Here is a 15,262-nt window from a genome sequence, read left to right as displayed (position 1 = left end):
AAGTTCTTGTGAAATCGTTTTTATGTTTTGCCATCAAAATATATGGGACCTCTCACGATGCCCCAGCTCTTGTTCTTCTTACTCTATAAGAGGCCCCACAATTCACACAGCATGGTGGAACAAAAACCAAGCCATGGAGTCCTCTTTAGACCTCCATGATCAAATTATGGTGTGGCATCTATTGGAGTAAGACTTGTTTTGGTTTAGGGATGATTGTGGATTTTTAGAACCAAGTGGGACCACAGACCCACTCAGTGAGATATTTAAGAAAAACATCTGACATAGCATAAGCTATGGGGTGTTCATAAGGAATGCAATGATTTACTTCATGAGGTAGAAGTACATAATAAACAAGAAGAGTCACATCAAATATTCAGTGTATATGATTAAAATATAAATATTCTCGATTTTAATAGATATTTGTCATTTTTCACACTCGGGTAGAGGTCCATAGAGGGCCAGACCCCAAGTAAAGGATCAAAACTAAAAAATAACCTCAAATTCATAATCACTGACCTTGAAATAGTCTAAAAAGATACCTCTCGTGCTAATGTTTGAAATCTGTCATTTTAAACCTTCTGGGAATGGCTATAAGAGGGGCTAGGACCACCAGCAAAAATCAAACACCAATAATTTGGTCATATTTACAATCAGCAAATATGGCCAAATAGGGTTAAAACTTAGAAAGACAAACATGGGGGGAGACCCCAAAAAGCTCAACGTCCTGCATAACAAGACAGCAGGACAAGTCAAATCACATCACATGTGGCTAGAAAAGGGGCTTGGACCACCAATAAAAATCAAATACCAACAATTTGGTCATATTTATCATCAGCAAACTCAAAATAGCATAAAACGACCGATCCCCTTTTTTTTTTTTTTTTAAAGTTTTGAGAAAAGGAGAAACTTTGACCCCTCGTATCCCATTAGGGATGAACCCCTGAGGTAGGCTTGTGTTTCCTTGCAGAACTTCAGTTCCCCCTGATCAGACTTGCTGAAGACACCAATCGGTTTACTTTTTATCATTAGGGTGTAATTTTCTGCACACAATATGGTCAAAATAGGCTGAAAATTAGAAAGACAAACATGGGGGGGTACCCCAAATCCTGCATAACAAGACAGCAAGACAAGTCAAATCACATCATATGTCGGGGCTTTCTCATACTGGTGAGTCAAGGGGCACTGTATAAAAAAACTGAAATGATTTCAAAGCGTTCACAGGTAATTCTTAGGAACACTAAATGTCACCAAAATCATCAGCTGTTTAGTCATCACAGGACTTGAAAACACTTCTAAAAGGACTGGACGCCTAATGGAAGTTTTTAAGGCACAAGCCAAGTCCCGTTCACTTTGAAGCGTCCTCAACATGATGAGGTTCTTACTTACATTCTGTTCAGAACAGCAGATTGGACTCATGGGTACCTCAGTTCTCTAAGAAATTTCTGGGTTAAACCAAAAATCTCTGGTTCACAACAACTAAAGGAATCTGATGATCATCTCCTGACGATGGCAATCAATTCATTTTCATTTTTGTCTTGACGCTGACATCCTGCCTTACCATAGAAAACGCTAAACAAAGAAGGTTACAATGTGATACCAGACTAGTAACCATGGAAACAGGTGGATGTGACACACAAGAGCACAGCGGTGCAGAAATGACTACACACCTCAGGAGACGTCTGAGGAGAGCTCTGCGTTCGGCTGTCACAGTTTGCATGAGGGCAGTCAAGGGTCAGAGGGATTTTACTGTGACGCAATGTGCTACATGTTACAAAGTAAACGCATACGCCTTCTACTGAAATGTTTAGCCCTCCTTTTCTGTTCAAAATAACTCGCTTGGCACATTTGAACAATTTATGGGAACTTAAAGGACACTGTGGAAACCAGGTTTATCATGTCCAAAAAACAGAGGAACAAATAAATGACTCTCTGTCGATTGTTTAGTCGGAACAAGAACCATTTAAAATGTGTTAATCAAAATACTGTAGGCCTTTCTTTAACACAGTGCCCTTCTGTCTTGAAAGCCATTCCATTACATGGTCACGAATATAATACATTAGTTTATCTCGACTTCTTAGAAGGAGCATAGGTGAGCAATGGAAATAGCTCACGGTCCAAATAGAGGGTTAAAAGAAAAACCTTGTGGATTACAGTTCAATGTGCTGGCCACTGGGGACACCCTGCCTATGAAAGCCACCAAGTAAAATTTCTATACAGCACTTTGACAAGGGGCACCATTAGGAGATAATTAAGAAAAGAACAAACGCCACAGTCAGAATGAGAAGTTAGATTGGTGACTGATCTACATATGCTGATTTGAGAACAGAATTACTGGAGTTCAGTGACATTTATAACACAGCATAACATCAATAAAATATCGTTACTCCACTTCAGGGTTATATACCACCATCACTAGGCAAAATGCAGGAAGGAACCAGCCCTGGGCAGCATGAAGGTCCACTACAAGATGACATGTTGCAATGTAAATAAACATTCTTATGAGCCAGTATTGGGATAGATAGATAGATAGATAGATAGATAGATAGATAGATAGATAGATAGATAGATAGATAGATAGATAGATAGATAGATAGATAGATAGATAGATAGATAGATAGATAGATAGATAGATAGATAGATGTGAAAGGCACTATATAATAGATAGATAGATAGATAGATAGATAGATAGATAGATAGATAGATAGATAGATAGATAGATAGATAGATAGATAGATAGATAGATAGATAGATAGATAGATAGATAGATAGATAGATGTGAAAGGTATTATATAATATTGTCACTTTGTCATTATGGGTTATTGAGTGTGGACCCATATGCAAAAATGGCAAATTTAATATTTTAAAGTGAAATCAGAGAAAAGATATTCAGACACAAAGTCTCCTCTCCAAAGTTAGAAACTGACACTTTAGACCACTGTTAAGCTGTCCTTGAAGATTTTGTGCATTGAGGCGCCTGTGATCACGCAAGCTGGTGACCTCAGAAACTTGTCTATATACTGTAGATAGATAGATAGATTGTTAAGAGGAAGGTGTAGGAATATTATGATGAAAATATGAACTTATAAAAAAGTGAATATTTTAGACACCAATGATTGTACTTAAATGCTAAAAAGCAGGAACTGACTGGCCAGCTAACCTGGGGGAATACAGGCGTGCTGAGATTTAACACCATTAATAGGCCAGTTACAAGCTTAGCCTGAAGTGGAGGGGATAGGGCGAGTTTATGAGTGTGTGGAAGAGAGGTAGGTTTTTAGAAGTATAAGCATGTCCTAGAATGGGGGCAGAATCTACCTGAGCTGAGTAATACCTGAACAAGACTGGAGTGAAGTAGGGAAGTCAGCCTGTACCATTGGTCTGGGAGTCGAACGAACATAAAGACAGGGTAACAAAGAAATTTTCTCTCTCTGTCTCCCTCTCTCTCCCTCTCTCTCTCTCTATCTCTCTCTCACTCTTTCTCCCTCTCTCTCTCTCTCTCTCTTTCTCTCTCTCTCTCTCTCTCTCTCTCTCTCTCTCTCTCTCTCCCTCACTCTTTCTCCCTCTCTTTCTGTCTCTCTCTCTCTCTCTGCCATTTTCCATCTCTCACCGTGGCCATATTTAGACAGGCCATGCTTCCAGGCCCCATGCAGATGGTTTGCTGGATCAAAGACCAATGTGGGCCAGACACTAATATGGCAGACAGCCTCCTTGAAGTAAGCATATGGACACAAGATGATATACTACTTGGTTTGTATTGGTGTTATTGCTAACCTCCGCATTTTTTAAATTTTGCTTATATTTCGTCATGAATGAAAATCTTGTTTTAATCAGTGATTAAATAAATGTGTAACTTTTTCTCCTGCCCTTTGTGGTACTTTGATTTCCTGGGGGTCACATATATGAAAGGTGGTGTAAGATACGATGGCTTTTGTATGACATGTGGGGTGTTTTGCTGAGGTCTATGTAATAAGGAGTATAAACAGGAGAACAGGGTCACCTACAAAGACAAAACAGTGACACAGCCCTGAAGTGGATTAAACAACTTCAATATGGATAATTGAATTAAGTTCACATGTTGCATTACTCTCTTTTCAACTAAATAAGATTAGCTCCTGTCACAGAAGGACACAAACGTGACACTCATGAACTACAGTCAGCTACTGAGTGAGAAAACAAAAAGGTTAAGATTATATACAGTAATTGAATCACCTGGCTCGACAGAATGATCTCCATTACGATTTTCACAGTTGATAATGATTAAATTACAGTACATAACAAGCTGAACTGTACAAGCTGATGCAACACTGGATGTTCCCAGTCATACCTAAAAATATTACACAAGCAGCTAGTATGGCCTTCAAATGAACGTGACATTTGGTCAGCAAAGCACAAGATAAGAATTGAACTTGATTTTGATACTAGTCCACCGTGGATTCTTAGCATTTGATGTTGCTATCATTATTTTCTCTCTGCTCCATAACACTGTGCTGGGCTCTACAGGCCACACTGCCCTCTGCATCTTCTTCTAGGACTTCCTGGGAAATTATCAGACATGACCTGGTGAGAGGCAATCAGTCCAGTGTTTTCTGGGCTGGGCATGGTTCTCCTCCTATTGGGCTATGCCTTGAACACTTTCAGAGGTAGACACCAAAGGAGCATTCTAACTACATACGGAAATTATTATTATTAGTAGAAGTAGTGGTAGAAGTAGTAGTACCAGTATTAGCATTCATAATAGTATTAGTATTGTAGTCAGCGCCGATCATTGCAATGGCTGTCTGAGGTGGCTCACTATCCTTAAAAGGACTACTCACCTCATCTATCGCACTAGATGGAAAAGCAGGTGACTTTGTAGGCTTGCCATTTATATAGGCGCCCCTGCCACTGGTGATGCAATGCCAGCTCATACTTGGGTGACTCACCCTGGCTGATGGAACCTGTCAGTGTTGTTACAATTTTAATGTTAGTATTATTACAGCCATCTCTTTCATGAATGATTAGAGATAAATTTGCTACAGATTTTTTATCATCATCGTCATTATCATCATCATTATTATTATTATTATTATTATTATTATTATTATTAGTAGTAGTAGTAGTAGTTGTAGTAGTAGTAGTAGTTGTAGCAGTATTGTAGTATTTATCAAACTATGAATAGATGCAAGTTCACTGCATTTTCTTCTTCTAATTATTATTATTATTATTATTATTAATAATAATAATAATAATAATAATAATAATAGTAGTAGTAGTAGTAGTAAAATTTATAGACAACTTGAGAAATAAAAAGTGCCACCTGTCCATCCATTATGTGAAACCACTTCATTAAATATTAGGGCCACAGAGAGCAGGAGTCCCCCCACCGCCAGGCAGCATTGGGTACAAAGCAGGAACAAGCACTGGGTGGGTGCCACCATTATCATATCATGCTGATACCTGGAGGTAAAAACTACACATACATGGGGATAACATGCCATCCTCACACAGATTGGACACGAGATTCAAATCCATGGCTTGGTTCAGCAGTGTGCCACTTTAGACATATAGCAGATAATATAGACGGTGAAGTTTGCTGCCCTGTAGTTCATAAAATTAACAAAAAATAAAGTTTACAATTAAATCTGTTAGTATCGGGACAGAACACTTTCCTGCTGTTTAGAAGAAACTGCCACAGTTTCTGCATTGGTTTTAAAGTGAATGTTTAATTTGTGACAATAAGATGCTATTATTATTTAAAAACAGAAATTTGACTGTCTAGAGAATAAAGCTTTACAGTTACCCGTGTGAACAAATGTGACAAGCTAGATTTCATATTGGCTTATTGCAAGTGGCCTCTTGTAGAGAAAGTGTGACTCAAAATGGTAAAAGAGACCACTTTAGTCAATCTGCTGTCAGCTATTTAGCCCTGATGGACGTCCTCCTTTGTTTCTCCCTGTTTGTTTTGTCACTGTGACCACAGACGCACGACTCCTGCCAAATGGGCATCTGCCAAAAAGAAGCGCTGGCATCATTCAATTATTCACTGGATGTCTCTGTATTAATCATCAGGATGTCCAAACTGTAGAAATAACTGAATGAAGAAGGTTTAAATTATTATTAAGTGTGACTCTTAATACAATTTGAGCAAATTAAACTGTATTTCAGTTGTGCTAAGAAAAATATTTTATTTTTTATATTATCAAAGAACTCTATTGTATTTAAGTGAGCACTTCAATGTTAGGGCGGCACGGTGGCGGAGTGGTAGCACTGCTGCCTCGCAGTTAGGAGACCTGGGTTCGCTTCCCGGGTCCTCCCTGCATGGAGTTTGCATGTTCTCCCCGTGTCTGCGTGGGTTTCCTCCCACAGTCCAAAGACATGCAGGTTAGGTGGATTGGCGATTCTAAATTGGCCCTAGTGTGTGCTTGGTGTGTGCGTGTGTTTGTGTGTGTCCTGCGGTGGGTTGGCACCCTGTCCGGGATTGGTTCCTGCCTTGTGCCCTATGTTGGCTGGGATTGGCTCCGGCAAACCCCCGTGACCCTGTGTTCGGATTCAGCGGGTTGGAAAATGGATGGACTTCAATGTTAACCTTAACTCTGTAAGGGGGCTACATTAAAATAGTATGTTCTATGTTTGGGCTGAATGCGTTTTGTTTCATCGTCCTGTTTACTGTCCGTTATATGTGCGTCAGTGAACGTTGTCCCCGTAAATGAAAAGGGGAAGGATGATGGAGAGAGACCGCAGCCCCGAGATGGAAATTGCCTGTCAAACTCACCTGATACATCTGGGACATTGCGTATTTAAAAAAGAGGAGCAAAAGACAAAGGGGAACAAAGAGGAGAGGAGAGAGAGAAATCGAGGAGCGAAAAGATGACAATTTAACCATGCATTTATCAACTCATCTCTGCCAATCATTGCTTTAGTCCACTGCTTGCTTTTTCAACATCTGATTCATCATCACGACAGCCAGCACCGAGGAACCCTGGTGTTCTAATTCATCCCAGCCATTGCCAGGACTTTCACGGCGAGGTTGTTTTGTTTTCGGGAAGGATCACAATAACATTACAGCCAGTATCAATACCGCCAGACTTTATTTTGGACTTATTTTTCATCACATTTCAATCATTGTGTTTACCTAATCTGTGTTTGTATTTGTGTTACATGTTTTTGTTCATTGTTTAGGGGCAAGGGAGGGTTCAATGTAAATATTTGTATACAGTAATCCCTCAGTTATCACGGGAGATAGGTTCCAAGGCTGACCGCGATAACTGAATTTCCGCGAAGTAGAGACACCATATTTATTTAATTATTTAACGTGTATTTGGACGTTTTTAAACCCTCCCTGTATTGTTTACAACCCACCATTTACTCTATTAATAACAGGGACGACTGCTAAGCAATATGAAATCGGTAGATAAGTTTACACTTACTGTATGGCGAAGTACACGTAGCAGCTTGTAGGCAGTCATGATGTCGTCGACCTTGTTGCAAAGATTCCTAAAGCAGATTCCATCCAGACTACTGCCTTATCACGTCCACTTGCAACTCGTTTTGCACCCTGCCTAAAGGACACTGCGGCCGTAGATCTTATATGCTTTTCCTCCTTTTTAAATAAAAAGAATCGTGGACTCATTTATGCTGTAATGGTGTCCTCCAGCAGTGTAGCTGTTCCCTTCCTTCAACATATCCAAAACTTTTACCTTTTCTGCAATCATTTGCATCTTCTGTGCAGTAGCACATTAATGCTGCATGAGTGAGATGAGACTTCCTGGTTAATGCAACGCTCTGTCACTGAGCCAATCAGCAGCACACAGGAACTTAACTGCGTGCTCTGATTGGGTAGCTTCTCAGCCATCCACCAATAGCATCTCTTGTATGAAATCAACTGGGCAAACCAACTGAAGAAGCAAGTAAAAAGACCCATTGTCCGCAGAAACCCGCGAAGCAGTGAAAAATCCGCGTTATATATTTGGATATGCTTACATATAAAATCCGCGAAGTCGTGAATCCGCGAAAAGTGAACCGCGAAGTAACGAGGGATTACTGTATTTGCATTTTATATAGTAATTAGTCACTGGTGTTTTTGGGATAGTGGTGTTTTGTGCGCATATATCTACGTTATTGAATATTTACATCTATCATTTACAATATATCTGTGTTTGATTTTACATTCCTGACTATTGTTTTCTGGTTATTTCATCATGTGAGGAAAAAAAAAAGGACAACTTGTAAGGAGTACGGCTTGTTATTAGAGCAGGAAGCCTCAGGTGATCCAAGGAATATTCTTGGTAGTGTAGTGGCTTGTCGGGGGGTCGGCCGTTACAACTCTTCGTGTCTAAAAGAAGAACAAGGTGAAGATGAAGTGGGGGGCCTGTATGAAATTGAAACTTCGAAACATTAACATTAAATATTAAAATATCCAAAGAGTATGGATTGGTAAAAGTATAAAGTAAAATTTTAAAAATCGATCCAATACTTCTTTTACTATTTATCTCTACAAAGGTTTTAAGAGACAGATATATGGAATATCATCTAACCAAGATTTAATAGAAAAGTGGGTCTGAAATCTGTTAGTGACTTGTCATAGGGATCGATTGATTAGTCAGTCTATTATTAGAATGACTTTTTCTGTCAAAATAATGTTAAGCTTGATGACTTCAAGGTGCGTGCTATAAAAAAATATCACTGCTACATTTTACAAAATGGAACAAGAAAATGAAAATACTGTTCTTTACTTAATGCATTAAGCAACAACTTACAATATATAAAATATTGAACTTTACTAAACATTTATATTAAGGAAAGAACTTGGTCTTTCACCATCTATTTATCGGTTGACCTAGAGAATAGTCAGAGCAATGCAGACACAGGGAGAACATCAACTTGGACACATGAGACTTTAACACTGACCACTGTGCCACCAAGGTGACCAATATATACAGATATGGTTGTTTAATTTCTAAGAAATTAAAAGTCTAGAGAAGAGCTAAGAAAGAATAAAAACAGATGTCCTGTTAATACATTAAAAGCACCACCTAAAATTAATCAGAATGAATGAATGCAAAAAATGTATGAGTCTGAATCTGTCTATACCAAGCTTGTCAGAAGCAGTTATAAATATCTATGTAATTTTATGATCTTGCCGACTATACTAAAATTAATATCTATCTATCTATCTATCTATCTATCTATCTATCTATCTATCTATCTATCTATCTATCTATCTATCTATCTATCTATCTATCTATCTATCTATCTATCTATCTATCTATCTATCCTGCCTACTACACTAAAGTCACTATCTATCTATCTATCTATCTATCTATCTATCTATCTATCTATCTATCTATCTATCTATCTATCTATCTATCTATCTATCTATCTATCTATTTTAATATATTTTCTATCAATCAATTACTTTCACAGTTCCTTTCATATAAAATGAGAAGCAAACAGACTGGAACAATGAGGTGATATGGGCTTCTTTTGTTATACATTCTCAGAGCAAATAATTAGGAAGACTACATCGGTACTATGCAGGGCCTCCTTTTCCCTTCAAAACAGCCTTAATTCCATATGGCATGGATTCCATGAAATGTTGGAAACATTCTTTCATAGTGCAAGCAATAGAAACTTAACAACTAGCTAAAGAACTTGCCCAACTAAATTGAAAGATCAGAATTTATAAGTTATGTGCCTTTTTCTGTAGGAGAAAAACAGTTCAACTAAGCTAGCGCAAATGTATGTTTTGTGTTGTTTGTTAGTGTCCTTCATTTATGTATCTATATACATACTTGCATATACCCATCATCTGTTCTCCTTATATTATAAGTAAATAGTACTATTTGGTTTATTATTTGAGTTAATAATTGAAAATTTGTTTATTGCAAAGTCTGAATTACAACAGAGGAACTGACTTACTTATTATAGACTCATATTTTTATCTTACCAGCTGGAAGGTGAAACAGAGATTCCTCACAAATCCTACAAAGGATTTGTGTTCCTGGTGTCCACCAAACTCTGTCCCGACCATCTGTGTGCCTCAGCTAAAATCGATATTCGTGAGATCAGGCTAAGTTTTTCCAGTCCCATTTTGGTGAGTCTGTGCCCACTGCAGCCTCAGCTTTGAGTGTAACCCGACATGACCATCTGAAGTTATACACCTCAAGGTTCAATGTGGTGTGCATTCTAAGATGCTTTTCTGCTCACAGCAGTTGTACAAAGTGGTTATCAGAGTTACCGTAGCTTTTCTGACAGCTTGAACCAGTCTGGCAATTCTCCTCTGACCTCTCTCATTAACAAAGCATTTCAATCCACAGTACTGCTGCTCACTGGATGTTACTGGGTTTTGCACCATTCCGAGTAAACTCTAGAGACTGATGTGTGTGAAATACTCAAACTAGTCTGTCTGGCACCAGCAGTCATGCCAAGGCCCACATCACTGAGATCACATTTGTCTCCATTCTGATGCTGGTCATGAACTTGAACTGAAGCTCCTTAACCTGTAGCTGCATGATTTGATGCTTTGTGTTGCTGCTACCTGATTGGTTGAATAGATATGGCATGAATAAGCAGGTGTAGAAGTGTTCCTCAAAATCTTCAGTGAATGTTGCAACCAGTAGGGGGCACCACTGGGCCCCAGACCCAATAATACCTAACACAGTCTTGGGTTCAAATAATTGATTTTTAATCTACCAAGAACTTTGTGCAACAAACTACAGCCAATAATCATAAAAACAAAGCAATTGTCCTCTCTTTCCACCTCCAGTTGAGTGTTGCCCGCCACCCCCCTATTTATTCTAGTTCTAGAGTGGTTTCTGGTGACCCGGCATGACTTGTGGGGAGTTGTTTGAGAACCAGGGTAGTTCTCACCCGTCAGCGCCTCCCCCTTGGGACACTCAGAGACCCTGACAGGGCACCACTTCTGGACTCTAATTCCCAATTAGCCCCTGCGGGTTTAACTCCATCCCCTGGCACCTTCCATTTTGTCCCAATGTCATGCTGTCACCAGGATGCCTGTGCTGTCCTGTGTGGCACTCACAGTATCAAAATCTGTCACTGCAATCAAAACTAGCAAGAAGCTGTTGAAATCAATTATGTGTAATTAAAGCTTGTTAAGGATAGGTGATGAAATTTAATGTTTAACCCCATTATTAGTGACACTTACGGGAATTTTGCAGTGTATCTGTTTTAACTTCTGTGAAATAATGTTTTTAACTATAAAGGTGGTGTATGAAGGTGTGACTGCTGTTTCTTTCAGATTCTCTATTACTTACTTCCTCGTTATGTTTTTGTCAGACTGCACTTCTGCTTGATGCCCTTTCTGTGTATTTGACCCTTCTTTAACGTGACACTAGAACAAATAAGCAACGAAACCGGCCATCCGAAAACCGACAGAAAGCGCCAAAGCTTCAGTCGTGCCCGGTGAAACGTTGACGAGAGCCGTGATTCGGCTTATGGATGAAGTTGAACCCCACATCTGAACTTTCAGTGCTGCCTCCTGAAGCAAATCGGGAAGATCTTGAGCCTTACTTATGGGCACAATCGACTGTTTCTGACTTCCTGGCTACAGGTCCTGGATAGCGAGGATTTATTTCTGGACTGAACGGCGGACTGCATGCTTCAGCCTTCTTCTGTTTTAATTATTTTATTATTTTTTAACGGACGCATTCCATCGATCTACTGGACTCCACAGCGGCTTAATGAATTTGTTTCTTCCAGTTTCCTTTTTGTTGTTCTTTAACACTTTTTCCTGGATGTCCTGTTTACAATAATTGATCACCTAGGTAGAAGAAATAGAATAATAATTCATTAGAAACGCAAGAGAAAGGAAACGAGATTAATATCGCAAGCAGCGTGCACTCATAATGAAGCGGGCGGAAACCATGAATTACTTGCGAATGAGCCTGTGGTTCGCTTGCCGCTCAGCGTGTTTGTGTGACGGCGGGAGCGCGCGCCCGAGTCCGCGCGGCCAGCGTATATGAGAGCGTGCTTAGATGCAATCGTTTACTGTACAGGATCCGCCGCTTCCTAAATGACTCACGCGGCGCTGTGGGTGGAGCGTTTTTAAAACAAGACGGACTCCAAAACTGAGTCACTTAATAACTCAAAACAGCCCGCCGGAGGAACAAGGGTGCCTTTGTGAGGAGAGCCGAGAGCCGCGAGAGAGCTGAGCTGGAAAGCCAAAGGCAGGGATGGACCTCAGATTTGTGTGCTGCCTGCTACTTTCGGTGGTTTTGACTGGGATGACTGTGGCCGACACAAGCACAGGTAAATACACACGTTTTCGATATCTGAAGGAGTTTGGATGAAGCGGGAGGGGGGACTTTTGTATCCCGCTACTTAATGCTGCTGATAACTTTCGAGTGAAATCGCGGCTGTTTTACCTGTAGCCGCATTATATTATATTATATTATATTATATTATATTATATTATATTATATTATATTATATTATATTATATTATATTATAATTCTCAAGTCGCTCCGGCGCTGCTCTGTATGGACACTTCAGAACTTCACCGCTAAGATCTCCACACCTCGGTCGAGATTCCATCAAACCGATTCGGGTTCAGATGGGCACTCGCTGGCGTAACCACACTGACCATATTAACCAAACTTCTTCTTCTACTAATTTCAAAGGCAAAAATTAAATCAATAAAAGGAAAGCAAGGAAAGCCAAAGGTGCGACAAATGCCGTCTCCTGATGGGATGCATGCACGTGGATTTGAAAGTTAAATCGGTAGCCGCAGCGAAGACTTGCGGTCCATCCAGATAAACACGCAGCTTTGAGTTTGAGCCGAATGTTGAATTAGGTCACCGCTGCTTTCAGAACACGTAGGTAATAAAGTTTAAACCTTGTAACGTGTGTGCCTTCCGACTGTCTGTTCTCAACATATGTGGATCGGATGGAGGAAACAAAACAAATCACGTTAATGGGATCTCCGCTTTTGGAACACATTCTCTATGTGCAGAGAGACGACCGCGGCCAGGTTTAGAGCTGATGCAAGACCACGAAAGATCGCACCAGAGTTTACACTGGAGGGGCTCCTCTCCGATCAGAAGGGTTGAGATTTGGCTCTCGTGTGTCAGGCTCCATCTAAATGTGTTGAAATTTTGTGAATGGCTTAAGTGTTCGGGATGGCATCGCAGTGGCAGAGCTATGTGGGTTGCTTAACCTCTGGCATTACTCAGCACAGTGGAATTTCAGCGGAGCTGTCCTACATAAATTCACACGTGGATAAAGTATGACAGCTTAAACTAACACAAATTAAACTTGCGGTGCCACACCTTTAAGCCTAAATGTCGATCCCTTCATTTGACTTTATATCAGAAATATGACAGTTTCTGAGCTCAGGGTTAGGCTTAGGGTTAGAACTAAAGAAAAGAGCAGAACATTTTAAAGATCTACAATCTTACAAATGGTGGTTCTGTAGTAGCATTTTCAATGTTTGACAAATAATTGGTTAATTTTGGTACACGTTTATTGGGGTCTTGTTCAAAAAGTGGACGCCAAAAGCCCCTACTACAAACCCTGAACTTAAGGTTCATGGGGGTAAGGCCAGGTACACCAGGGTCCCTAATCTTAAAATTTATTTTAGGTTCCTATATATCCTAAAAATAGTGTAAGGGTGCATAATCTTAAAGTTGAACCCTGGTGTATACTGATGGCGTCCGCTTTTTGAACAAGACCTGTTGATTGCATATAAAGTTGGCTCCTTGGGCTTTTCAAAACGTTCCTAATATGTGGAGAAAACAGACAGCTTTAATGTCTAGTAGGCCACCAAGTAGGACCAACAGATCAAGAACATCTGAACTGAAACTTTTCAAAGCCTAAAGGGACAACTTCATAGGCAAAGGACCCTTCTTGGAACGAAATGACTCTTTGTCAAGCAAATGGGACCACACAACCCAGTAGAGTGGCAGTAAGGAACCTTCATTTTTAGGAGTGCAGAACCACAATCACTCGCACCATTCACCTAAGGCAGACTATCATAAATATCCATGCACTTGTAGAAAGCCAACGTGGACACGAAGAGAACATTCTGAATCTGCCAAACACAAGTGACCAGGCTGGGAGTCCTCAGAGCCCTGAGGTGACAATGCCACCCTTTCAGATTTTCATGTGTGGTCAAAACTCTTCATCCCAGGTGCAGGTTTGCAGCGTCAAAAGTTGCCATTCACATCAGATGACCCCCAGTGGGGGTAATCGGTACCATAATTCTCCATGTTTTTGGTGTTGACTGACTGTGTATTACAATCCTGTTTATATTGCATTTATGATGGCTCACACTGTTAAGGGCACCATTTAAAATTAAGATCTAAGTGATATACCATTAGGCTGACACCATTATCTAAGGTAACTTATGACATCTGAGGTACATTTGGTTACATTCCTTTTGTTGGAGTGCAAGCAGGAAAAAGTCACTTAGTGTCAGTAGTGGGATTTGAACCCAGAACCTCAGGTTTTGGGGTCCAAAGTCATAACCACTACGTCACACTGCCTGCCTATGCAGGGGCCCTGAAGCCACACACAGCATTACACTTCTTAACTAGAAATTCGGATTTTCTGCAGTTTCCTATAATATTTCTGGACTCTCTTTTTACTCGATCGCTAATCCAACACCTTAACAAAAGCCAAGCTGACATTTAGCCAAATGAGCACCACTGATGTGGACAGCTGCATGCCAGCCATTACATTTATAGCTTCCACTCGACTCTGAGCGCTGAACAACACCGAAGCTGCTGTCACAAAACGTCTCGTGGCTTAAGCTGAAGCTACCAGGATTGCATTGTCTGACTGGCAGCCAACACCTAAATGTCTACTTTTGAACTAATCTGACTGGAAATTCCAAGAGGTCTCCTTTACCCACAGGATTATTCTCTTTAATGAATGGCTGCCTTTGTGCTCCTCACTAATAATAAGATAATAAGATCAGAACACATATGGGGCTCAGGTGTCAGCCTTTTGGTTCTGCTGTTCGTTAGCTTCCGTGATTCTCACTTCTTCAGCTACTTAAGAAAATTAAATTCTTTCGAACAATGACTCACAAATGTCAGAGAAACATCTGGAAATCTGCCGGAATTGCCTGGAACTTATTGCTCCATTTCCCTGTTAATCAATTATTATTACACGTCAGTCCATGACCTGCACAGCACAACCAAAAAGTCTCAAGGGGCCCAAGTCAGCACTGAGCACATGGCAATAGATGGGACCCCAGTTCATTACAGGGTACAGTCATGGAGCTCAATACCAGGACCCACCCCAGATGGGCCGCCAGTCCATTAC

General features: G+C 40.2%; 1 protein-coding gene across 1 annotated transcript in view; it reads left to right on the top strand.

Moving 5' to 3' along the window:
• The first annotated feature begins 11,975 nt into the window (after positions 1 to 11,975).
• The window catches only part of LOC127529818 (uncharacterized), a 56,292-nt gene continuing 53,005 nt past the window's right edge, over positions 11,976 to 15,262 (top strand). The window contains exon 1 of the mRNA XM_051934731.1: positions 11,976 to 12,243. Coding sequence (XP_051790691.1) covers positions 12,168 to 12,243 — 76 coding nt within the window. The 5' untranslated portion in view covers positions 11,976 to 12,167. The remainder of the gene's footprint in view (positions 12,244 to 15,262) is intronic.

This window comes from Erpetoichthys calabaricus, chromosome 12 (assembly GCF_900747795.2).
Source record: "Erpetoichthys calabaricus chromosome 12, fErpCal1.3, whole genome shotgun sequence".
Taxonomy (NCBI): Eukaryota; Metazoa; Chordata; class Cladistia; order Polypteriformes; family Polypteridae; genus Erpetoichthys; species Erpetoichthys calabaricus.
The sequence above is the reverse complement of the archived record's forward strand: the minus strand, read 5'-3'. Positions and strand labels throughout refer to the sequence as shown.